General features: G+C 43.9%; 1 protein-coding gene across 8 annotated transcripts in view; it reads right to left on the reverse strand.

Annotated features, from left to right (window-relative positions):
* Positions 1-4,765: 4,765 nt before the first annotated feature.
* Positions 4,766-26,913, reverse strand: part of JAKMIP1 (janus kinase and microtubule interacting protein 1) — an 89,344-nt gene continuing 67,196 nt past the window's right edge. For 3 of the 8 annotated variants that reach the window (XM_083460455.1, XM_083460457.1, XM_083460456.1), the window contains exons 14-22: positions 26,120-26,221; positions 25,034-25,087; positions 22,250-22,315; positions 19,695-19,763; positions 16,990-17,067; positions 14,118-14,321; positions 8,591-8,656; positions 6,551-6,595; positions 4,766-5,097 (exon numbers count right to left, since the gene is read on the reverse strand). In XM_083460455.1, coding sequence (XP_083316581.1) covers positions 5,065-5,097; positions 6,551-6,595; positions 8,591-8,656; positions 14,118-14,321; positions 16,990-17,067; positions 19,695-19,763; positions 22,250-22,315; positions 25,034-25,087; positions 26,120-26,221 — 717 coding nt within the window. In that variant the 3' untranslated portion in view covers positions 4,766-5,064. Of the gene's footprint in view, positions 5,098-6,550; positions 6,627-8,590; positions 8,657-14,117; positions 14,322-14,973; positions 15,049-16,989; positions 17,068-19,694; positions 19,764-22,249; positions 22,316-25,033; positions 25,088-26,119; positions 26,222-26,913 lie in introns of those variants that run through there. The other 5 variants (XM_083460458.1, XM_083460459.1, XM_083460460.1 and 2 more) reach the window with 5 other exon arrangements.

Raw genomic sequence — 26,913 nt, forward strand, 5'->3', positions numbered from 1 at the left:
CGGCGTCAGCAGGGATTGCAGCGCCGCAGCCCGGCCCGGATCGGAGGCGGAAGGTCGCGCGCAGAAGCAGCGCCCGCCGAGGGCCGCGCAGCCGGGCGCCCCGAGCCTCGAGTGGAGGGGCTTCCCGGACGCCGAGCGCAAGGCCAGGCCGGCGCACCTCCAGCCTCCAGGGAGCGGCAGAGGCGGCGGGGCAGTGGCTGCCCCGGGCGGGCGGGAGGAAGGACGGAGGAAGCCGCGGGTCTCCGGCAGCCTCGTGGGGAAGGGGCGGTCTCGGCCCGGCCCCGCCCCTGCGCGCCCAGGGAGCTGTCCCTTCAGCACCACGGAGCAGCCGGCGGGGAGCGAAGGGCCGGCCGAGAAAGAGCTCTGGGTTGCCCAAAGGCAAGGGCGCGCTTCAGGGGGGGCGCGCGCAAAAGTCACGCCTCTGCAGTGGCTGCGAGCCCGCGGTCTCTCGGCGTTCCCCAGGCCGCTCCTCCGCTCTTGTGGGTCGCTATTAGAAGGGTTAGCGGAGCGCCCAGTAGGGCCTGGAAAGACGGAGAGAGCCTGCGAGAGTTGCAGGAGGAAAAAGGGGGAAAAGGAAGGAGGGAGGGAGGAGGCAAGGAAGGCAGACGGACTGATCGAGGAGAAAGCGGGCAGGCGAGGCAGTGTAGACCCGACGCTGATGGCTGCGGAACCTTGGGTACCAGGGGGCATGGGTGGCATGCAGCGTGCACGGCCTTGGCACCGAAATTTGTGGGCGCACAGCCCCTTTATGGGGAATTTTGTGGGTGCTCGGGCACCCAGGGCGCTGGCACCCATGCTGCAGAGGAAGTCACGAGCGGAGAACAAGAAGCAAACTGTTCGAGTTTCTGGTCCATGCTGTCCCGGCTTGGGAGGCACGGATACAGATTCTTGCCATTCTGCTTTCTAAACGTGACTATTGACAGTTCTGCAGACTGTATCCCGCAGTCAGGTCTAGCTTCGGGTAGGTGGGAATAGCCAATTTTCTTTCAGTTTTTGATAATCATGCAAAAAATGCAGGCATGTGGATGGAACAAATGAGGGGCAAAACGGTGTCTTCTTCAAATATTAAATTATTAGTTTCCTTTGAAAAATTACTTCATGTCAGCCAGTCTTTTGTATTCACAGCCGAAACCAATGCATGCTTACTCAGAAGTCAATCTCATTATGTTCAGTTGGGCTTAGCTGCCTTCCCAGAGTCTCTGTAAAATTAATCTAAAGATTGAATATTGGAGGCAACTTATCTTACGTATGTGTGGACATTGCAAGGCAGCACACAATGAATACTAGGGCAGGATGGCTTGCTTTGAACTATTTCCAACTATATATATTTTACATTTTATTTCTTTCCATTAATCTGTTGGAGATAAATGTGTTGCACATGATCCTTTTCCCCCAAGCATTTTTTCCTCACAATAATCCTGCGAGGTAGGCTAGACTGTGACACTCTGGTTACAGAACTCTCTCACCAGGAAGGCTTACCTACAGCCATTTTATTATCTTTCACCTTGCCCCCAAATTCTTGCCCTCTAGTACAACCACACCATAGGCAGACATACGATCCAATTTCTGAACATCTCCACCAACACCTTGGGGAAGCATATATTATATTATCTTTTAGGTATTGGATTCGGAAGTGTGCCGATGTTTGAGGAGGCCCTGAACCAGGTGCCTTCAGGGGGCTTCTCTGCCCCTGCCATCCCACTGCTCTCCCTCCGTGCTAGCTGGATGGATGGGAGGCAGGCAGGGGATGGCACAGAGGTTGGCTGGCAGATGCTACACTGGGCTAGCTAGCTCCCCTGAAGTTCCAATAGCCTGTCATTTTATTTTTTAAAAATTGCTAATCCCAAGGGAAGAGAGGCAAGGAGATCTGCCTATCAGATGCCAGCTCTGCATGGGGCCATTTGGGCTGAACAGTTCCACTGATTCAATTAAGGCATTTTCATTTACTCAGGGATTTTAATAATTTGCATTTTATGTATTGGAACAATGCTATACTTTAAAAACACTGGGAATAAGTAATATCTGCGTTTCTTAATAGTTGAACGTCATTACTGTTCCTTGTTTTAATTTGCATTGTAAACTGTTCTGGAATAAATACTTTATTTATTGATGTCTCATATTTACCTGCCTCTCCTCCATCACGGAACCCAAGTGCCATACATATGATTTCCAGCCATAAGATGAAGAGCTGTACATACTTACCTTTAAAAATAATATAAAAAAATTGCCTACCTGGTATGAAAGTTGTAGACATTGTGCAACAGGGGGATAGCCAGGTACTATTAAGGAAGGACTAGAAGAACCACTGTGCAGACTTGAATTAGGAATTCTGCCAGGGTGTTATGTATAACTTTGTAAATAAAGTCAACATCATCTGCATGGAGCCTGAATTCAGCAGTCAAGATAAAACAATAAGGGTCCCCCCTCTCCAAGGTTCATGGCTCAGCAGAGATCTGATTCCAAGTTGAAGTCCAGCCTGCATTCACCACGACTCAGTTTTGCCAATTCAGGAAGCAACCAATTGTTGCAAGAAGAAGAAGGGGAGTTTGGACTTGATATCCCACCTTTCAATCCCCCTAAGGAGTCTCAAAGCGGCTAAGAATCTCCTTTCCCTTTCTCCCCCACAATAAACACTCTGTGAGGTCAGTGAGGCTGAGAGACGTCAGAGAAGTGTGACTATCCCAAGGTCACCCAGCAGCTGCATGTGGAGGAGCGGGGAAGCGAACCCGGTTCACCAGATTACGAGTCCACCACCACTACACCATATAACAACAATACGGTGGTTCAATCATATTGAAGGGTTGGTTTAAAAAATAATAATTCTAGAATAATGCTCCAAATCAGCTAAACATTTTTCTTCAACCTTTAGTCTAAGGTTCTTTACTCTCATATACAGTGGTACCTCGGGTTACATACGCTTCAGGTTACAGACTCCGCTAACCCAGAAATAGTACCTCAGGTTAAGAACTTTGCTCCAGGATGAGAACAGAAATTGTGCTCCGGCGGCGCAGTGGCAGCGGGAGGCCCCATTATCTAAAGTGGTGCTTCAGGTTAAGAACAGTTTCAGGTTAAGAACGGGCCTCTGGAACGAATTAAGTACTTAACCCGAGGTACCACTGTATAATGCTTTTGTAGCATACCTGCTTCTCAAGTTGCCCAATAACATTTCCTGCAGAGTATAGACTTCTAGATTTTTAAGCAAAAACACACATTTTACTTGTGCTTGTAAGCTGATTCCCAAAGCTGCAATTAAAACTTTTGAGGCTGATATAATAAGCTTTATTCAAGGCTAATTTTTTTTCTTGTGAACAACACTGCCAATGAGTTACTATTTCAGATTACTTCTCACAGCCCTTTTTGTGACAAGAACATATTTCTTGGCGGATTTGTTATTGTACTATATCCACCACTGCATAGATAATTCCATTTCCCATTTTTAATATAAAGTTGTCCAATCCTACTTTTCCCATGTAGGTCATGATCAATTCAAAGTTTGCAGGTTGTTGGTTTAATAAGTTCATATTAATAGCACTGTACTTCTGTCTTTGGTGGTGGGGGATGGATATTTCAACAAGTTTTTTAAATAAAAAAAATCACCCCCCTCTCCCAACATCACATGAATTTAACCACTTTGAGATCATTTCTGACTTAGCATGATTGTTGCATGTTTTCTATATTTCTGGACTGGTATTATGAAAATATTTTTGCATTTGATTCTTTACTCTTTTTTTAGGTTATTGCTTTTCCTTTAGCTAGCTTTGTACTTTTTAATGGCTAAGAAGATTTATCCTGTTCTTTGCAGTTCATCATTAATTAGAGTTAAATCTATGTGTAACTAATTAAACCCGATTCAAAAAGTTATTTGAATTCATCCAATAAATACTCCTAATATTCCATATGGCTATCTTTGAACAATCTTTTCTCAAGAAACATTCCCAATAAGAGATTATTTTATTTTTTTGCTATTGTAACTTTTCTTAAAGGTGAAGAAAGTGTATCTCTATTACCAATGCTGTAAAAATACATACATCACATTTTCTTCTGTGCCAAACATTGTGTGTCTTCATATTTTAACCCATCCTCATTTTTTTGTTTGACTAGAACTTTTTAAATATACTGTAAATGGTCAATATTGTAAATCCATATAAATGGGGTTATGGCCAGGTTTTTCCCTACCCTGGAAGCATTAAGGTGCTCTATTTAACAGGTTGTGTTTCTTTGAATGTTTCTTTCAGTAATCATTCTTTCATCCTCAGTTTTTCTAGCTCTAAACTACACAACAATTTAAACTTCAACTGAGTGTTTTTTTCTCTCATTTCATCATAGTAGGCTTGTCCAGAATTTTAGTTGTTAATACTCAACTTCCCGAGTCAAACACTTTCCAGAAACTAAATTTTGTTTCTGAGATCACGATAATCTCTTTGCAAGCATTTCAGTTTTCACAGAACTGAAGTTCTTCTTCTTCTAACACAGGAGTTGCCCCGATCCGCCTGGCCATTCCCTCTTCCTGGAGTCGTTTCTCCCTTTCTTGGTAACGTCCAGTCTTTGTAAGTTGGAGTTAGTTTTATCAAAGGGAAATCTGAGTTCTTTAATTCGTTCCGTTCTTGTAGTAGCTCTCACTCTAGACTGAACCAGCACTGCTTCTTTGCACTGAAAGCTCCAGCGCAGATGTCTTTATGTGAAACGAAGACTGTGCTTTTGAGATCATGCAACTGGGTACAAAAAAGTAGGTGACTAACAATAACACTCACAGAGGTAGACATAGTTCAGACTGCTGTCAATAATGGCCCCTGCATTTTATTCATTGTTTTTTATATAAATATAATAAATAATAATAAATAATTTACTTGTCTCAAAAGTGCACTAAGTTTCTTAGTGTGTGCTGGCTTATATCAACTTATCAAATAATTCCAGTTTATAGCTATAATTTTATAAAATACCTAGAGGAACCCAAATTGCCCACAGCTTAACATATAAATACAAACAGTTGCAAACTGCATCAAGGAAAAATAAAGAGACTTTGACTTTGAACTGCTTGTACAGTTTTGAAATTTGCACACAAATTCATTGGTTCAATCCAAAGGCCCTTTTCATACCCTAAGGAAGAGAGAGAATATAACAGATAGCAAGTAAGTTCATTGTTAGGCACAATTTGAAAAATCTTTTAGGCTTCTTTCTTCTAATATATGTCCAAAGTTGACACGGCAAAAATTTTTCTTAGACATTTAAAAGTAATTAATTGGTAAGATCATCTAATTTAAGAACAAATAGATACAGGAATTGATCCTGCACCTTTTTTTGCAGTACTCCTGAGACAAGCAAGTTGGATTAGACTAGATGAACCTTTGGGGTTCCTTCCAACTTTACAATTCTATGATGTTTGAAAGCCAGCTATACAACCAAGAGTGCCACATATTACTGTTCAAAAGCAATTCCTCCTAATGTGCTACTGATCTTTATAAAGGGGGACAGGCTGGGGACTGATATGTGTCAAAATCCCCAGCAAACTACTTTCCAGTGTGTTGCTAATTAACAGCTACTAGCTATCAAACACGGGACGCGGGTGGCGCTGTGGGTTAAACCACAGAGCCTAGGACTTGCCGATCAAAAGGTCGGCGGTTCGAATCCCTGCAACGGGGTGAGCTCCCGTTGCTCAGTCCCTGCTCCTGCCAACCTAGCAGTTCAAAAGCACGTCAAAGTGCAAGTAGATAAATAGGTACCACTCCGGCAGGAAGCTAAACGGCGTTTCCGTGCGCTGCTCTGGTTCGCCAGAAGCAGCTTAGTCATGCTGGCCACATGACCTGGAAGCTGTACGCCAGCTCCCTCGGCCAATAAAGCGAGATGAGCGCCGCGACCCCAGAGTCGGTCACGACTGGATCTAATGGCCAGGGGTCCCTTTACCTTAGCTATCAAACACATACTATATAGTACTAATTGTGAGAATTACCTTGTGCAAGCTAAGCCACGATAAACACAGCACTGATTTCTTATCAATGTGGCAGCACACACATTCCTTAAGAGGCAAATGCAGATCGGCATGGAGCCGTTAAAAAAATCTGGCACCATGTAGAAAGCTTTTTTGTGTTTGTGTGTTTGTATTTTTAAGAGCTGTCTCACTCTTGAGCAGGCTAGACTCTTATTATCCAAAATCATCTGGCTTCCCAGGGTTCCTTCACTTGATTCCTGCATCAGACTTTTGCCCCAGCAGAGATTCGTAGCTCACCTGCATGCTGAAGTAAAAGTGACCAGAGCTTGAACAAAGCTAAGCAAGACCCATAGGGGTTAAAAATACGAATCTCCTCTGAAAAGTAATTTTCTCCTATAAAAGGGTTCTCTTTTAAAGGAGTTACAAAGGGATACATATTATGAACCAATTCAGTTGCATTCTCAAACTCTTAGTACAGAATTTATGGATAGCATTGAAGATCTAGAGTTTGGTCTTTTTTATTTCATATTTCAGCCTTTTATGGACATTCCCAAAAGGAGATCTTTAAAAATTAACAAAATCTAACAACATATTAGCTTTGTAAAAGAAAATAAGAATACCAACCATATATCCTTTCGCTGTAGATTCATCAAGACCACAGGATGAATGCTAATGAGAAAAACAGAAAAAGAAACAAAAACTATAAAGTAAGGTCAAAAAGAAAAGAAGAAAAAGAAGAAAAAAGATGTAAGATATGCAATATTGATTCAGCGGTATCAAACCTCAGATTGCTAGGACACTATTTTTAAAAATGCAGTGGGCCATACTATACTGCTTTTCATAATTTCCATATGTTTTCATGAATCAGGAGAAATAAATCCATGGATGACAATGTTAGCAATTTCCGAGCAACATTCACATTCCTAAATATGCAATGCTGGCAAATCCCACAGAATGGAACCAGACAAATCTGTCCATTCTAACACTGCAGTCTCTTGGGTCTGCCTTATGTGTGTGTGGGCTAAGACCTGTGTGTTGTTGCACCATCTTGCCCCATACAGAATGGCTTCTTTGTCCCATACAGAACAGCTGCTTTGAAAAAGCGTGCAATGCAAGTTCTAGTTCTCCCTGATCCACCTGTTTTACCTATGACAGGATTGTTGATATCGTGGTCCTACTTCTACCACATTACAGGTAACTTGCATCTTATGCTCATTATATTTGCACAATTGCAGCTTTACATGGACCACCCAAAATAATTAAATGAATGTCACACATGTGGGGAAAGGGGGCGGGAGGAAAATGGCCAGCAATCCCATCAGCTATTGAGAGAGTGGCTGGGTGTAGTTGGAGAGTCGGTGGAGTGTGGGGAGAGAGTGGAGGAGGTAGCAGGGAGTTTGGGCGGTGGCTGGAGATAGATTGGAGGAGGCAGGAGAAACTTGTGGAGGAGTTGGTTGGAGAGACTGCAGAATGGCCCCAAAATGCAGGGCCTCAGCATCAGCTACTGAAAAACCAAAGAAGCAGAGGGTGGTTCCCATGCTGGAAGAGAAGGAGGCTGTGCTGGACTGCTTGAGGGCTGGCGCGGGCCTCGTGGCATGCAAATATGGCCAGAATGAATCCAGCATCCATGCCATCAAGGTGGCTGAGAAGGAGATCTGTGGTGCTGTGGCAGCAAGCAAAGGTGATCACCCACACGCCCTAAAAGGGAAGGACAATTATCTCCCTCCTGTCCTGTGTACTGGCACTCCAACAAAGAGGCCAAGGTGACTAGAGTAACAATTCTGGGCTGGTTCCACAAGTTATTCATTCCAGAGGTGAGATGTTCTCTCAACAATAAACACCTGGAGTTTAAACCATGGGTAGGCAAACTAAGGCCTGGGGGCCAGATCTGGCTCAATCGCTTTCTAAATCCGGCCAGTGGACAGTCTGGGAATCAGCGTGTTTTTACATGAGTAGAATGTGTGCTTTTATTTAAAATGCATCTCTGGGTTATTTGTGGGGCATAGGAATTCGTTCATTCCGCCCCCCAAAAAATATAGTCCGGCCCCCCACAAGGTCTGAGGGACAGTGGACCGGCCTCCTGCTGAAAAAGTTGGCTGACCCCTGATTTAGAGTGTTGCTGCTTGGGGACAATGTTCCTGGACACCCCTTTGCACACAGCAAAGAAGAGGCTGTCCCTCTCTCCCCTTCTCTCTCATCCAGCCTCTGGATCAAGGTATGATTTGCTGCTTCACCCACTGCTTACACAAAGCTCACCTTCTTCTGAATGATTGGGGAAAACCCAGCCAGATGGGCAGGGTATAAATAATAAAATTATGATGGTTGTTATTAACATGATGGATACTGTTCCGGAACTTAACCTCCTCAACTCCCTCTTGTCCTCATATTATCCACTGAAACATCATCCAGCAAGGGAGAGAAGGAGGAAGACAAGTATGTGCAGCATTTTTAAACAGTTTTTTTTTAGTTGTTCTGGCTTTATGTGATTTTGTGTATACGTGTGATAGCCAGGAACATAACCCTCATGTTAGATGCGAGTTACCTAGACTTAGAAGAATTCTAATGACAATGTACATTTTTCCAAAATAGATTAAAATCTGAAGCTAAAAAGAAGTACTGAGAAGACAAGAATTTACAGTATTGATTGGTTTGAGAATAAACTACCTTTTCCTCAATTTCTTTGAGCTGCCGCTTCTGAAGTTCAATTTTCTCTTCTAGCTCTCGAATTCTCTGGAATAAACAGGAAAAAAATTTTCCAAGGTAAAAAGGCATTTCCTATAGGTAGTCAAACAATATCCATCTTTCACACACTCGAGAGCAGGGGCCACCACCATGGTGCCCTAGATGTGCCTGGGCTCCAGTTCCCATCTGCCCCAGCCAGCAGGGCCAATGGCCAGGGATGATGGGACTTGGGAGCCCTGCAACATTTGGAGGGGGCACCAGGTTGGCTATCCCTAAAACAGAGCAACCAACCACCTGAAAAGATTTGAGATCTGCTTCAAAGCTCTGTACTAGAATTCAAAAGATGAACACAAGAACCTTCTAAACCTAACACACTGGACCAAAACTTGACACCTTTTCCTTGTTACTCTTCCACTGAGGTTTGACCAAAGCATAGGCAAAATCACAGCAGAAGCTTTTGAATTCTTAGGGGGGGGAAACATTTCAAAAAAGAAGCCACTCTAGAAACGGTGTAGTCGGTTAGTTCCTGGGTCCCATGGAGGCGAGAGTAAGGAGGAAGCCAGTGCAGACCTAAAGGCTAAGCAGAGCTCCCTATTATTCCCAAATAAAGCTGTTCATGTTTGAGTTTGCCTGAAGTGCCTGGAATCTGTTTCTAAGGATGGCAGCACAGTGGATTCCTGAAATCAACAGCTTTAGTAGAAGGAAAATTAAATGAAATAACCAAAGAATTCCACTTAGATTCCAATCTGCCTAATTCAGAAGGTGATCTCTGCCACAGCTTCTTTTAATGTCCAGTCTCTTAAGCCGTTTATATTTTCAACACTAGGGGCGTGGCCTAGATGGCAGTGCAGATTTTAGTGCCTCTTAACAGTCTCAGGATGAAATAATAAACCTGAAGAGGCGTAAACATCCTGACGTACTTAATGTGAGACCAAGCAAATAAAATTCTGCTCTCACTTGAGCCGAGTCAAGATCATCTGAAGAAATATGACAAAGTGATTGGAAGACTGGAGAGGCATTCCAGCGGGCCACCAGGGAATCAGCTGAAAGGCCATCAACATGGGATAAAACATCCCCTACCACTCTTTGGAAACCATTTGGATCCATTAAGCGGCAGGGGCAGACCATCCAAATCTGTCCCACCTCCCTGCAGAGGGGAAGGGTTGCGGAGAAGTCCAGTGTAAAAAGTTGAGCTAGGGGTTCTGCCCACCAATCTATGAATGTCTTAAATAATTCTATTGATAGACTATCTAGCCCTGGTGATTTGTCTGGTTTCAAACTATTAATTATCTCTTTAATTTCCTCCTCTTTCACCCTTGCTCACTCCTTTAGTTTATCTGGTTTGTTATCGTTGGTCTCCTTTCCATAAAATTTACTATGTTGATCGTTAAATATGGATATGAAGTACCAAGACCACTTAGATTTTGCAAAAATAAGTCAATGCAATGGGTCAAGGGGAGAGGGTCAAGGGACAGCAACAGGGCACCCATGGGGGCAGCAGTGCCCATAAAGTAGATAGAAGCCAGAAGCAAAAGGAACAAAGAAGGTTACAACAGAAACTGCCCATGGGAATAGTCTAAAAAGTCAACACTCTGAGTCAAGAGGACAGATGCCTGTAGCGCAAAGGGACGAGAAAACAGAAAATAAAACAGCCCAGCTAAGGATTCTGTGTGCTATATTGCAATAAAAAGGGACAATTTGCAAAGGTATGTTTTACAGGTTCAGCAATCCCATTAATTCTATTTAAATTAAAGTTCAAGAACAGCTTCTTAAAATCTGACTAAAATCTGAGTAGCAACCGTGGAATGTTCAGAACTATTTTGCAGAGTAAAAGCAAGGAAATAAAAAAAAATGTTTATGTGCTGGAGGAACTTGTTGGGACTAAGAGCATGCGAAGACGTGAGGAAAGTTTTATCAACCATAAAGTCAAGGGATCGACTGGAAGTGTGCTGGTCCCAGGGTTTAACAATTGATTGGCTATTCCCTGTCCCCCCCCCCCCCCGTTTCTAGGTGATTGAAAAGTGGCAACAACTAACAGATTGTAAGACCCGACTGGAAGCACTGCAAGGATGTTGTGCAGGTTTGGGTACCGAAGGGGGTGTGAGAGGCTCTCTTGAGTGTAGGACAGTAGCTGAAAGTCTGTTTAGAAGGACAACTTCTATTTGACAAGATCCTATAGAAATAATCCCCAAGAGTTCCATGAAATGGAGCTACAGCAAAGGCCACTGTCTGACAATGAGGAGATCCGATCATCACCAGGGAGACAACCAAAGGAGGAAGAACCATAGAGACCTGGTGAGCTGGAGTCTCCACCATCATCCTAATGAACCAGGAGTGGTTGGGAAGTGAGGCACCACAGCAGATGGACTTGTAAATCTGAAACAGATCCCAAAGGGGGAAGGGATAATACTGGAGCTAAAATGAAACAGGGCGATGTGTTAATTCCTGTGAAGATGAGTGGAAGGAGAAAGCCGGTGTGTACCTGGAGGCCACAGAGTAAGCAGGGCTCCCTTTTTTATTATATTTAAATAAAGCTGTCCATGTTTGAGTTTACCTACAGTGGTTGGAGTCTGTTTCTAAGCTTCTTGCTTCATTTTGTTGCATAGCATATCCAAATGTAAGTTCATTACTTTTGGAGCTACAACAGTTTCCCAAAATGTAATCCAACCGATTCATAAGCGCAGTGCACTGATATGTGACCTTGACAATGACCTTCGATTTCACTTTTGAGGGTGGCGTCTACCCACAATTTATCCTATGTAAAACTGATCTGGCATGGACACCTGCTTTTAGCTCATTGGCACCATTAATTTATTTTGCTGAAGCACTTTCTGGATGTTGTCCGAACTACTATAATACAAAACTGGAGGTTTACCAAACAGCTTAGTAGCTCTTGTGACTCATGTAATTCTTATTGGATTTACTTTCATTAACAAATCCATGAAAACAATGTGGTAATTTTAGCACAAGGCAGGTTCAAAAGGACTCCCTAAGCTGCTTATAAACTCAGCTTGAAAACCTTTGAAAGGTTCAGTATGATTTACAAGATATGCCTAAGGAAGAGCTCTTTCAAACAACATCATCCTGCAACTAAACACATGGTCTAGAATACGAAAAGTAAGAATCGCCAGAATGAGAAATATCTTGCAACTCACAACGGTAAGGAATTCCGCTTTCAAAACAGTTGAAGTGGTGCCACTGTTAATGAAAATTTGTTATATAAATGTTATATAATGAAACTGTGAATTAAGATTAAGGTTAGAAATCAAAGATGTTGAACTGCCAGGTTTTGCAAACTGGCTGTTCGTCACAGTCCAGAGAGTTGAAAGACTGGCTTCTTTCATACATAGCAAGTTTCTCTCTCTCTCTCTCTCTCTCTTTTTCTAGGTCACATTTAGCACAGCTATTGAAACTTTCCTAAGTTTTACCATGAGGGAGGAAGTCGCAGATGTTATTTGCATGTCTGCCCCATCCAAAGAGGGGTGTGTGTGTCTAATTTTCAAAACAAAAGGGATTTGTGGATTAGGGAAACAGAGCCCTTTCTCTTTCCCTCCATTACTACACTGTGCTCTGTCGCTTGAAACACCTTTCTCCAGGCCCAGCTCTGATACCAGAAGTGACTCAGGCTAGGCAGAAAGCTGCCTAAATGGAAACAATGGCCTGAGGGGACGCCAGGTGGGAAGGGGGGGGGGGCTTTAGCTCCGCTCACCCTTTTGTGGTCACAGTTATACTGTCTCTCCTTTGAGACATGAGTTGGAGAAGATATGGGAACAAGAAATGTGTCTGTTGTTGCCTCTCATTCAGAGAGAGGGAGGGAGGGAGGAACAGAACCTCCATTAGTGAGTTGCAGTAAAAACGTTCCAAGTTAGTTGTGCAATGTCTGTTACCTATATTTAGAACGCTCTCTTACCTTGAAGCAAGCAGCCCTCAAACGTCCTGTACTTCCTCCAGTTTTAGACACACCTCACAGAGGCTTGATTATGGAATATCATAGCCCTTTTGTATTCCAACAGCGAATAAGGGCAGAAAATAATTTGACCTCTGTAAGAATACTGATATATGCAGAATTCATCATGCAAAAGGCGGGACTGGATGAATCCCAAGACGGAATTAAAATTGCCGGAAGAAATATCAACAACCTTAGATATGCAGATGACACAATTTTGATGGCAGAAAGTGAGGAGGAATTAAAGAACCTCTTAATGAGGGTGAAAGAGGAGAGTGCAAAATATGGTCTGAAGCTCAACATCAAAAAAACTAAGATCCTAGCCACTGGTCCCATCACTTCCTGGCAAACAGAAGGGGAAGAAATGGAGGCAGTGAGAGATTTTACTTTCTTGGGCTCCATGATCACTGCAGACGGTGACAGCAGTCACGAAATTAAAAGACGCCTGCTTCTTGAGAGAAAAGCGATGACAAACCTAGACAGCATCTTAAAAAGTTGAGACATCACCTTGGCGACAAAGGTCCGTATAGTTAAAGCTATGCTTTTCCCATTAGTGATGTATGGAAGTGAGAGCTGGGCCATAAAGAAGGCTGATCGCCGAAGAATTGGTGCTTTTGAATGATGGTGCTGGAGGTGACTCTTGAGACTCCCATGGATTGCAAGAAGACCAAACCTATCCATTCTTAAGGAAATCAGCCCTGAGTGCTCACTGGAAGGACAGATCCTGAAGCTGAGGCTCCAATACTTTGGCCACCTCATGAGAAGAGAAGACTCCCTGGAAAAGACCCTGATGTTGGGAAAGATTGAAGGCACAAGAAGAAGGGGACGACAGAGGACGAGATGGTGGGACAGTGTTCTCGAAGCTACTAACATGAGTTTGATCAAACTGCAGGAGGCAGTGGAAGACAGGAGTGCCTGGCGTGCTCTAGTCCATGAAGAGTCGGACATGACTAAACGAGTAAACAACAACAAGAAGAATGCTGCCTGTGGCCCCATGAGCTTTTTATTGCATTGACTTGCAGTCTGAAATCTCCTCCCTTCCTTTTCACCATGCACTACCTTCCATCCTCCAGTCAATCGTACCTGGTGAAATTTTTGCCATTTATAGCTGTCAGATCATGTGGTAATCACAGACAGATCTTAGCCAATCTCTTCTGCTGGAGAATGGTTAGGTATGTCATTTCACTAATCGGACAGGTACTAATGTGCAGAGCTTTTTCAGACAGTTTTCAAACTATGGATTGGCTAAAAACACTGCAGAGTGAACACTTCTTGTGTCTTCTCCCTCTGGCTTATCAATACCGCACTACAGCCATTAACACCCAGGACAGATTTGGACTTTGCAGGTTCCGAGAATGGAGCTTTGTGCTTGCACACGGAGCACGTTTTAAACTGGGACATGGGAACCACTTTTCCAGCAATACAGCATGCACAACTTAAAGATCCCCAACTGAAACTGGACGTTTGAGGGAAATGTTAGAACGTGGCAGGGTGAAATAAAAGTGGCAGCATAGTCCCAAAGTGGTGGTAGTCAAAGGAGGGACACGGAAAGTTTTAGGTTACCTGCTGTGCTTGCTGCAGCAACTCCATGCGCTCATGTAGAATTTGGCAGTCAAATTCACGGCTTTGCCTCAGTATCTGTCTCCGCACCTTTTCCACGGCAGCACACAAGTCCTCCCTCTGGGCCTCATTCAGGGATTCGCTCACCCTCTTCCCCGGCTCCTGCTGCAGAGCATTGTAGAGGGTGGCTTCCAGCTCCTGGATTTTCTAATGCAATGCAAATGATATTCAAGAGAGACTCATGTTTGAACACAGGGAGCCACACAAGACGGTAACGACAGAAAGGCAAGAGAAGCAAAGCTTGCAAGGCATAAGGGCACAATTCAGCAGCAGAGAAGCAGTTCCCACACGAGGTAAACAAGCGGAGAATGTCTTGTGTGAAGGGCTCACATCATAATGCTATTATTCAAATTTATGATGTGCCTGCACTTTGCATACTGTGTACAATTCTGGTTGCCTCACATCAAAAAGGAAATGGTAGAGCTTGAAAAGTTTTAGAAAAAGGCAACCAAAATTATTAATGGGCTGAAAGAACTCTAACAGGAGGAAAGGTTACAACATTTGGGGCTTTTAGCTTAGAAAAAAGGCAAACAGAATGATGGCAGCATGATACAGGCATACAAAATCACAGTGTGTGGAGACACTGGATAGAGAAAAGTGTTTCTTCCTCTCTCATAGTAAGAGAATCCAAGGCTGAAAGTTGGATGGTTCAGAGTCGACAAACACAGTAGTTCTTCACCTATACTTGGCATTCCCTGCCACCAGCTGCAGGAATGGCCACCAAGCTTTAGAAAGGGGTGACACCGTTTTATGGAGGATGAGGCTATCAAGCCAGGGTGTCTGTGTAATACCTTCATACCTGGGAATCACAGGTGGTTGTGCTGCTGTGCTCAGGTCCTGCTCTGAGAGCCTCCTGTGGGCATCTGGTTGGCTACTGTAAGAACAAGATGGTGGACTACATGGACCTTTGGTCAGAACCCACAGGGATTTTCTTGTCTTCTTATCATCACATTCCTTCATAAATGATCACCAAGATCATGGACTAGAAGCCCAACTCATGTCCATGAGCAGTTGCGCCTTCCATACTGCATGCCAAACTCTAGAGAACTTGCTCTCATTAGAGACAAGGTAGGTACCATCCCTGCAAAGGGTCAGCCCCAAAGGCAAATGATTTTATTTCAGAAGACCTCTGCACCACAAATGCTCTTCTGATGTTTTATTCTTCAGAGTTTTAATTTATATTTTAATTTTTGCACGTTTTTATTATCCAAGTCCCTTTGAGACCCAAGTGGGGCGAAAAGTAGAATATAATTTTAAATCAATCAACCAATCAATCTTTATTATGATGATCACAGATCAGCCACTAAATTACAATCAAACAAATGCCATTCTACAGTTTTTGGCCAGCAAAAGACTGTTAGGAACTAACGGCATGGCAAAGAGCTAGGATAAATTACCAGCCAAGCTTTGTAACCTTTCCTTATTGGTGGAATTGCTACACCCCCTTGATCATTTTGGTTGCCTTTTTAAACAGCAGGAGCAAATGCTTTGAAAGAAAAACAAAAGGCATACTGTGAGCCAGCAAGATAGCAAACCAAATGCTACTGCACGTGCTTCTCTATTTCATCCTGACTCTGACCAGTAAGCTTTGTGCTTCCACTATAGTGTAAAAAGGGACACCCACCACCTTTGTATTAATGCCGGGCCATTTCTTTAACTGGCTTTACACCCATCCCATTACAGGAGGAAGGACAAATACAAAACTCTAACAAACTTTGAGTTGGGCGACCAAGTTACGAGAAACTTGCAAGGTAGGGTTGGTTCGCCCTGCTTTCCAAATACAGTGACCAAGGGTGGGTTTCTTACTCTTTTTTTAACCCTTCCAAAGAAGCTTTGTCAGCTACCATTAGTGACACCTCATGCTGCCCACAGCTGCCCGAATTCCTTGAGCCTGCTTTCCCACTCCTGTGACAGACGGCCATGGAAACAATACTGCCCTCAAAACACTTCATCCGCAAGGGAGGTAAGTCAACCCACATCTCTCTCTCTCTCTCTCTCTCTCTCTCTCTCTCACACACACACACACACACACACACACACACTCCTATACATTTTTCACAGAATGGTCCTGAGAAAATGGAAACGCAGTTTTGTCCACCGGCTGGTTCAAGTGAAATTCTTCCTGTTGCAATTCCCTACCATAGGCTAGCCTTTTTTGTGATATCGTAAACACATATTGGTCAACACTGCATACAGAGAGGATTCTCTGAAACCAGGGTTCTTGTTGCACTCAGGATCCGAATTGTATGAGTGGAACCTGCCACCAGGCCCATGCAGAGCTTGTCTGAGGCCGGAGTGGCGTCTTATTAGAATAAAGTTAAAGCTCAAACAAAAAAGCAGCCTGGTGCCCCCCATTTTTAAGTGAAAATTGAACGGTCTCTGCCTCTTCTGTCCACCTGTTTGGCAGCTGAAACTGAGAAAGCAAAGTTGCCTGGCAGCTTGTAAGAGTTTCGAGAAAAGCATTGCCCTCATACTTGGAAAGCCTAGAAATAAACTTGATTTCTGTAGGACTGGAATCAATGTGACTAGCTTGAGCTGAACTCCAGCAATCATAGTTTTAAAGAATGGAGGTAACAACTCCCAGAACTGCCATTGCAAGAACAAGAGAACAAGAAATTTCAAACCTCTGCCACAAGCGGTGTAAGTATTGCAATCCGTTTAAACTTTGCATATGCTACTTAAAACACCTTAAAAACAGTTCTGACCCTTTTTATCTATCTCAACTAGGCAGTATCTAGGTCCTTCATTTAGCAGAACAGACAGCATACATGCACACATATGAATTTTACTTTCAGCAAACACACAGATTTCCTACCATATAAGCCTGGTCCAGAGCTTGTTTCCTGTAGTCAAGTTCTTCCTCTAAATAACCCTTCTGTTTACTGAACAGGTCCTGAGTAATAATAATAATAATAATAATCAGCTTGACTCAAAATGTCACAAGCCTTGGCAGATCAGGTACCCATAGCTAGCTGGTCCACAAAAGCCAAAAAGAGAGCGAGATCACATGCGCCAAGGAGCAGTTAGTCAACAGTGCTCGGTATAGAACTCTCAGCTCAGCACTGAGAAAAGACAAAGATTTTCCTATTTGTTTCTAAACTCGGTGTCTGCTGTGCAGACATTCACCCTGTGCAGGAAGAAGGGGCCACTTTACCATCTGCAGAGGCTACCCAACTCTGCAGGAAAATTGTGGAAGGGTTTCATACAACCCCCACATCCCCAAAACTGCCCCACCTAAGGGTGACACAGGTATGCTTTCTTAATGGTGGTCAGTTAGATCCTGGGTATGGGTGCGAGCTCTGAGTGAGCGAATGAGTAGGCATTGGCCCTGCTTCATTCAGCTACAGCTTTCTTCTTCCAGGCCTTTTCCACGCTTACCTTTTGCTCTGCGCTTCAATGATCTGTGTCCAAGCACTTTTTTTTTTGCCCTGCTGCTTTCCCCAGGAAAACTTGCTCTTTAATGCTGAAGTGGAACAAATGGCAATTCAGATTTTCTGTGGACTGCTGTTTGTTTTGAATCAGCAGTAAAGAGCGGGTTTTCACTTGTACCTTGTACCAAGGGGCCTGCAAGCAGAACAGAACAGAGGCCTTAGCTTGTTTTCCCTACCATAGTGAAGCCGTTCCATGGCTCTAAAGGAGGTTTCCACAAAGGCACCTCAGAGAGCAAATGTGGGGCATTACTAAGGGTGGTCGTGTAGGAGCCTGCTCTGCTTTGGAATCTCAAGAGATATGATCAACTAATATCCATACTAAATTCAAGTGATTTGTACTTTGTAGACTACTCACAGGCAGCTGTGGAAAGAGTAGCTAAGAGGTCTAGGAAGGAGAGAAGGGAAACTCTGATCCTAACCTCCAGTGCCTTGTGGGACATCTTCAGGAGAAGAAAAGGTTAAGGAGTAAACCCTAGACAAATCTGGAGTGGAATCTCTAAGGTGGTTGGATGGCACCTTGTATGCCTCTTTCCGGCAACTCCTGCAGCCAGGCTGGTGCCAAACATATTGCTCTTGCTTTCCTTTGGACCACATCAGGGAGGCCAAGGTCTTGTCACCAGGGCATCCCAGAACCTCCGTACACACTGTCCAGGCTTGCACCCCAGGGAGCTCACTTCAGTGCTGCTAACATACCAGCTAGACTTCTCCCCCAGAGGCATCCTCCATTGTCTCGCAAGACAGACGGATGCCTACAACAACAATAAACATTGGAGCGCAGGTGTCAAGGAACTGCCATCAGTGCCAGAGGGAGAGAGAGAGCTCCAGAGGGATCCCAGAGAGCGTCACGGGATTGGGAGAGGCAGCCCATCTTCTGGGGAAGGGAATCAGCTCAGCTCCAGTGGAGAAGGGGGGCAGATGGGGGAATCTGAGAGGGAGTCACATGACTCCTTGCCTGGGACCAGCGGGGGGAAGGGTCCTCCGCTGCCTACGCCTTCCTTGCGCAGAAGGCTTCCGTGCAGGGAAAGTAGGAGGCGACTGGGCGTGAAATAACTTCTTTGCTGGAAGAAGTTTAAGAAACGCCCACTGACGGATTCTGCCAGCGATTGAGACAGCCACGGGTGAGTGGCTGTCCGGACAGAAAAGGTTCACTTAGGCAACCCAGCCAGGTGTTGGCACCGGCTTACGCACGAGCAACCCCTAGAACCACTACAGCAGGGGAGAGGAACTCTTCTGTATAGCAAGCAATGACATGATAAGGAACTGCCCAACCTTGGAATGAGAAAGTAGAGAAAGCAATGAGAATGATCAGTACAGTGGTACCTCGGGTTACATACGCTCGAGGTTACAGACTCCACTAACCCAGAAATAGTACCTCGGGTTAAGAACATGGCTTCAGGATGAGAACAGAAATCATGCTCCGGTGGCGCGGCAGCAGCAGGAGGCCCCATTAGCTAAAGTGGTGCTTCAGGTTAAGAACAGTTTCAGGTTAAGAACGGACTTCCGGAACGAATTAAGTATGTAACCAGAGGCACCACTGTACTGCCAAAGCCACATGGGAGTGCTGAATTTAGGATATAGGGCCGGCTCCTGCACCTGTTAATAGCATTAATATTGTCAGCATTGAAATTGTCAGAATCAGCTTGCTGAAAAACAGTAAGAGTTGGCACAATGCAAATCCTTTGGACCAAAAAATGTTCAAGGAACCCAGGCAGGTGAGTGACTGGGGAGCGAAAGAACTGCAGCCGGGCCCAAACGCCCCTTAATATCCTCAGAAGTCAGTCTCTAAAAAACAAGCAAAACTTCCTTTCTTCACTTAGTTCTGAAACACAATGCTGAATGAAACTGAAGGTGTGTGCAGGTGCCTTTGTAGGGGAAAGACTTCATTCACTTGCACAGCCATGCCTTTAGTTTCTGGGCCAATTTAATGCATTTGCCAACTACAAAGCCATGCTCAAGGGAAAATAATGTTCATGCACAATGCCAGTCATGTAGTCATTTATATCAAGCGGGGGGAAACCCCAACGCAACATGCACCCGTGTTCCTGTTATTTGCCCAAGCTAAAGGGCTATGAAGTAATACTTCTCTTACTTTTTCATTTTCCAGGTCAATCATCTTCTGCGTGAGGGCAGCTTCGGTTTCCTCTATTTGCTTTAGCCACTATATAAAAATGACGGGGGCAAAATAAAACAGCAGTTTGAGACAGAGCTTATGCCAAACATTCGGTAAGTAAAGCGCTTTACCTTAAATTCCATTATTTTCTCAATTTTGTACAGAACTATTGATTTGGACACCTGGAAACGGTGACTAATTATAATGAGGGAGCACTAGCTATATTCAAATATTGCTCATTCTTCCCAAATTGGGAAAAACGTATGTTTCCCAACAAAGCTACCAGTGCAATGAGTTTGGGGGACATAACATTGCATGTACTTCATATGTGCTAAAAATATAAAAGGTTACAAAGCCCTAGGATGAAATAGCAGCACAATGCCAACCCAGGAAAAACCCAGGAGAGGCCTAAGCCTTGGCAACAACCATCTGAAATCATGTTTTTGTAATAATGTTTTCCCCAAACAGTTTTAGAAGGTGTCTCATGGGGGGAAAGGCAGTTTCCAAGAGCACTTGAATTTTCATTTGCATTGTAACTGCTTTGGCCCTTATAGAGCTCCTTAGAGGCCTAATTGTGGTGTATGCAGTATCTGGACTAAATGGAAGTCAGAATGGCAAATTATGTATCTTTGTGTTTTGAGTTTTATGTAATGTACAATTGGCAGTATACATCTGCTTATTCTTCTCATGATTATTGAATATTCCATGTGTCCCCAGAGTGGAAACATTAGTCCTGTAGTAGTCTACCCCAACAAAGTTACAATTTCCAGCACCCTTAATAAACTACAGTTCCCAGGATTCCTGGGGGAAAGCCATGTGGTTTAAAAGTATGGTGGTGCTGAAGAGTGCCTATAAGACATTCGCTGTTTTTGGAAACTCTTGCCCTATTTCAGTTAGCCATGGTGGTGGTGAAGGCAAAATCTTCTGCACATGGCCAGATGCCCTCACTCTTTTTTCTTTTTCTTTGTAAACTACATAACAGTTCCAGGGCTGAAGATGAAAAACAAGTTCTTTTGCTAATTTTTGGTGCCCTCTGGTTGTGATGAAACCTTGTAATATGCAAATCCTCTTTTATTTACGAAAGCTTCCAGCTGGTAGATCAGAGAAAAAGGTGCATATAGCAGGATTTCTCTGGACTGGGCTTGTCCAGTTGCCCTCATGCTAGCAAATGCAATAGCAAAAAGTAAGGAACTGTTTCAGAAAGTACAATAGACCTACAATGCCTTGACCTGTGGCCAGTAAAAGGGAATTGGTTCAACGACAAATTTAATAAGTGCCATGGGAACCATTTCCTTTCGCTGGCAGCAAATCTGTGCAGACTAGAGATTTTACACTTGTTGAATGTGTCATGTGAAAACTGTGCAGGGGGTACAGCTCCGGACCCTCCCAAGTCGCCCTATTTTCCAGGGAATCACAAAAGCCACCCCAGTGATGGGATGTGAGAGTGATAAATGTCCCTATTTTCACCTGAGGAATGTTGGACGGGATGCATTGCAACTGTTGTGTACCCAAGTACACAGACTGTACACTCATTAAGTGGTACACACCCCTACTGACAATCCTTAAAGTACCATATTTTTTGCTCTATAAGACTCACTTTTTCCCTCCTAAAAAGTAAGGGGAAATGTGTGTGCGTCTTATGGAGCGAATGCAGGCTGCGAAGCTATCCCATAAGCCAGAACAGCAAGAGGGATTGCTGCTTTCACTGCGCAGCGATCCCTCTTGCTGTTCTGGCTTCTGAGATTCAGAATATTTTTTTTCTTGTTTTCCTCCTCCAAAAACTAGGTGTGTCTTGTGGTCCGGTGCGTCTTATAGAGCGAAAAATACGGTAGCTGTAAATTGGTTTTGTTCATCCCACTACTATTAACGTTAACCTTTCTTCTGAGGTACAGTCCTTACTAAAATAAAATACCCCACTAGTCACATACCAATTATTGGGTCAGATGCACACGCCACCCGTTGTGGTCACACGGACAACTCAGTCAGTGAGGACATATTGCTTGCTAAATACTATTAAGTTCCACTAGGAACTTAGCTTGCTGTTCTTATGCAGGAAGTGTTTTTTTTAAAAAAGGCTTGTACATTCAATACTTTTATGAGCAGAGCTACAGTGGTGCCTCGCAAGACGAAAAGAACCCTTTCTGTGATTCTCTTCGTCTAGAGGTTTCTTCGTCTTGCGAAGCAAGCCCATTGACGGATTAGCGGATTAGCGCTATTAGCGGCTTTTAGCGGCTTATCTGCTGATCGGATCAGCTGATAAGCGGCTTAGCGGCTTAGAAAAAGGGGGGAGGGGGGGAAACTCGCAGGAACTCGCAAGACATTTTCGTCTTGCGAAGCAAGCCCATAGGAAATTAGTTTTGCGAAGCACCTCCAAAACGGAAAACTCTTTCGTCTAGAGAGTTTTCCGTCTTGCGAGGCATTCGTCTTGCGGGGCACCACTGTACAGATTTAAACAGAATTGTGCAGAGAGCACTGCTTTTGTGGGATGGATGAAATTCATGCCTGAGAGAAAGCAATTCTTCACAGAACTCTACCTTTTCACAGAGAGAAAGTACAGTCCCAGCCTGAATTATCGCAACCTGTTCTTCATTCCTCAAATTCTAAAACACAAGAAGTTCAGTGTATTTTACATTGTAGCAGAAATCCATCAAATTAAAATAAGCAGAGTACATGCTGCAGCAAGCATTACTGAGCACACCAACTTCCCTTTCGTTTAAAAAGTTTGGCAAAGGCAAATTGCCAGAAACTGCCAGGAATTGCAACAACCTTAGGAGTATACTGTAAAGTTGCAAATCATTACTTTTCAGTAGGATCATGTAGGCTGCAATCCTATACGTACTTACCTGGGAGTAAATCCCATTTAACCCAATAGGGCTTACTTCTGAGTAGATATGCATAGGATTGTGCTGCATGTGAGCAAAGTGAACTCAGGATTGGGTTGCTAGGCCCCTTGAGAGCTTGACTCTGAGAACTGGGCCTAAGGGAGATCAGGCAGTATCCTGCAGCTCAGAGTGGCAGATGTCAGCAGAGGACAGCATCTACTTATGCCCTAAAGGTAAAAGTAAAGGACCCCTGACAGTGAAGTCCGGGCCATGTGGGCATCATGACTAAGCCGCTTCCGGCGAAACCAGAGCAGGGCATGGAAATGCCATTCACCTTCCTGCCGGAGCAGTACCTATTTATCTACTTGCACTTTGACGTGCTTTCGAACTGCTAGGTTGGCAGGAGCTGGGACTGAGTAATGGGAGCTAAACCTTTTGCAGGGATTCAAACTGCCGACCTTCCGATCAGCAAGCCCTAGGCTCAGTGGTTTACCCCACAGTGCCACCCTACTTATGCCCTAATCCTCAATATTGAAGAGGTAACAAATGGCAAACTCGCTCAAGCCAAGCAGGACATCTGCTCCCTTGATTCTGGCCCCTCTCCCTGACAAAGAAAAAGAAGCTCCAAAATGGGTATATTTTTGCAAGCCTTAAAGAACACACAAAAGTCGCCCAGGTTTTGTGAGCACTCGAAGGGAATGCTCACAAACAATCAAACTGAAAAGCTGCTCCTGGAAAAACTGTTAATGGGTTATTTGGGGCAATGCCCACCTCCTGATGGGATATGAGGGGTCTCTGCAGTGGGCAGACTAGGGCTTCTGCCCTCCAGCAGTTGCTTTCTGAAGTTTTGCTTTTCAAATAATCACTTAATTTTCCATCAGAATTGTGGCACAGGATGTCCCAGGGCTGTGGCATGGAAGCAGCACTGAGGCTGGCAGGCTGTCCAAGATACGCTGTGCCAAACTTTAATTCTGCTTGCATAGTTGAACACCCAAGCCAGCTTTCAATTCTTGATCTACCCCTAGCAAAAACCCTGAAACTTTGTTTTCTGTCCTCAGTTTAATTAAGATTCCAATCATTGTAAGGTTAGGCGTTACAGCACACTCGATAAGGTTAGTCTGTTGTATAACTTTAGGCTTCTGATGGTCATTAAAGTAATAATATTCTGATTTACATTATCCACCCCCCAATCCTGCTCAATTACATGATAAAAGGTTACACTGCAGAAATCATGTTAACACTTCCATCTTCTCCAACTTTGTCTAAGCATGCTCTCCTGCACTACCTGAGCCAAGAGTGCCAACTTCAACAAAATATTAGGGGCAGCCCAGGTAAACCCTGCCCCACATAATTGATTACAAGATTTGGCACCCACCCACCATTTGAATGGCAATGCCCATCAACTGGCGGTGGTGGCCCCCTCAAATATTTTATTGGGTGGGCCGAAGGGACCTTGGCCCTTAGGAGTTGGCTCCTAAGACCTGAGCTGTGATCTTGCAGGTATCTCACTCTTGCATTCTGGCAGATCCAGTGGTGTAGCGTGGGTTGTCAGCACCCGGGGCAAGGCAAGTAATTTGCGCCCCCTAACCCGTGGATTTTAGCAGGAGGCAGAGAGCTGCAAGTGCGAGCGCCCCCCCCCCCCGATGTTGCGCCCGGTGCGGCCGGCCCCCCCCACGCTACGCCACTGGGCAGATCAGCACAAGCCAGTGCCCTTCTGGTGATAGGAGCTGCACAATGATAAAGTAAACAGCCTTTCTTAATGGAAAGGGGGTGAACTGCTTCAAATACTGAGCTATATAAGAAAGAATTGACTAGAGGGCTGCCACTTAATTTGCACATATTAGATAAGGCTTCCTCAACCTGGGCCCTCCAGATGTTTTGGGACTACAACTCCCATGATCCCTAGCTAGCAGGATCAGTGGTCAGGGATGATGGGAATTGTAGTCTGAAAACATCTGGAGGGCCGAGGTTGAGGAAGCCTGGGTTAGAGGCATGCTATCGGTTCAATTTGCCCACGTTTTTCACGAACACAACGGAGCTCAACCTACAGTTGGTGGTTGCATCAATTCTACAGTACCCCTGTTCCAAAATTTTAGCTGTCTGACATTAAAACAACTTGAAGAAAATCCCAACAGATATACTTAAAACCAAAATAACTGAAGCAAAACAAGAACAAAGAATGGGTGGGGTGTTTTATATGTTTTCATGATCCCAATGGCTTAATATTAATAACTTCATCTTGATATAGTATTTCCAGTTATATATCTGGAATGTATTTGAAACATACTCAAGCACTTTAAATTCGCATTTTAAAATTCAAGCTGTCATGACAGGAGACCCAGTGAGTCAGGGTGGGGGAATGCATAAGACCACAGCATAACACAGAGGCATGTGCTGCCCACCCTCCATCGCGGCATCCCTGGTGGCATGCTATTACAGATAGTGTCCCTTTCACAAATATGCAATTGGAACTACTTAAATAAATACATTAGCTACCCCATTATCACCAAGGATATCTAGCTTCTTCATAAGTTCAGAAATATTCACATCCTGGAAAAGAAATTTCAACATTTATCTTTTAATCAAGAATTAAATCATGTATTTGTGTTAGTTTTTAACTGTTACAAATTCTTTCACATTAACTAGGCTGGAGAAACAATACCATGGAAGACATTCTGACTCCAGCAATTGCAAAACTGCCATCATCTTAAAAAAAGGGAGAACCCGATTTCCTCTCAGTCACAGGAAATTTAGGTAAGAACAGTTATCAAAGTTAATAATGAAACAGTACAATGCCAGAAATACTACTGATTATATCATATATTCTGTTGCTATTTACTCATTTGATTAGACACTGAAAATAATATTGAACTGAAATAGATCTTTTCACACCTCATCATACCGCTACTAGTAACACTGAACAGCATTAAAGGTTTTTGCCTAAGAATACCAGGTTTAATGGACTAGGCAACATTACACCCATTTTCTATTCATAGTCAAAGAAAGAAGGCTTCGTGTAAAACAAAATTAGGGGTAATAAGATGAGATGAGAATAATAAGGTTGGGAATTCATACGAAGTGTGCAGGAAGATGTGGAAACCATCTTGAGGTCTTAGGTGGAATTTCCACAGGGTCATGGAGACTGATCTTTCCATATAATTACGCATAAGGGTAGGAACAGCATAGGTTTACAAGGTAAAACTGGATGTCATGGTGGCAGCTATGTTTGTTTAAATGGTTTTCCCCACACACACATAGAAAGCAGAGGGTATCCATCCGATTTTAATTTCAAAGGTGGAATGCAGATGAGGAAAGATGAACCTCCTCCCTGGCCCATCACCAAAGCCACTTTCCCCTTAATACAGCTCTGATTCTAGAGGTAAGCAGAGCTCTGGCTGGAGAAGAGGTCCCTCCTCACATCTATGGATCCCCTTTGGTGTTTAGACCCCACTTTCTGCTTTGTGAAAACTAACAGGAAAGAGATTTGACCACACAAATGCCACTGCTGCCATCGCATCAAGTCTGGTGGCCCACAGACCCCCTTGAAAGATGCTGCACAAGAACCAACAAATTTCCATCTACCTTTATTCCCTCGTGATGACAAAACAGTTGAAGTGCGCTTCCATTGTTTTCAGGGAATGCAGTTATATGGAGGTTAAAAGCTGGCGACCTTCGTTCTCTCTCCTAAGGGAAGATTTTGTTCAAAATAGAATAGGTGTTTATAAAAGATACCAAACTTCTATTCTACAAATCATTCAAGTCAAGTTAAATGAACAAATACTGGATTTTGCGAACGAAAAATATACCAAAATGCATCGCAAGGTCAGTCCTTCCCTGATATGCAATGTAAGATTCTTTACTGTTATAAGAACACAACCTCTTTCAATAAATAAAAAAATTGCCCAGTAGCACCTTAGAGACCAACTACGTTTGTTCTGGGTATGAGCTTTCGTGTACATGCACACTTCTTCAGATACACTGAAACAGAAGGTGACTTCAAACTCCGCAAGGAAGGGTGTTTGAAAAAGGGGTGAGGGGCTGCCAGCTCTGCAGGCAAGGGGTGACCTAACTGGGCTCCTGTGCCCCACAGGGGTGCCACAGAAAGAATGGAGTTGGTCAAGGGAGCCATGGACTCAAAAAGGTTGAAAACCTCTGTGTAGCGATCACACAGGTTCCCCGGACGTTTCACCGTCTATTGATCCCTGTGCCACCACTTTATTTCTTGCTGCCACCACCCAGGCCCTACCTAGTACAATATTGAGTCCAGTGAGGGTTAAATTGGAACATAAGCTTGTTTATTTATTGCAGTTTAACAAGTGTGTGGTTTCATAAACGGTATCGGTGAATTATAGTCATGGGGTGCCTATCCAGACCTA

The sequence above is a fragment of the Podarcis liolepis genome (assembly GCF_965112155.1).
Source record: "Podarcis liolepis genome assembly, chromosome: 9".
In the NCBI taxonomy this organism is placed as follows: Eukaryota; Metazoa; Chordata; class Lepidosauria; order Squamata; family Lacertidae; genus Podarcis; species Podarcis liolepis.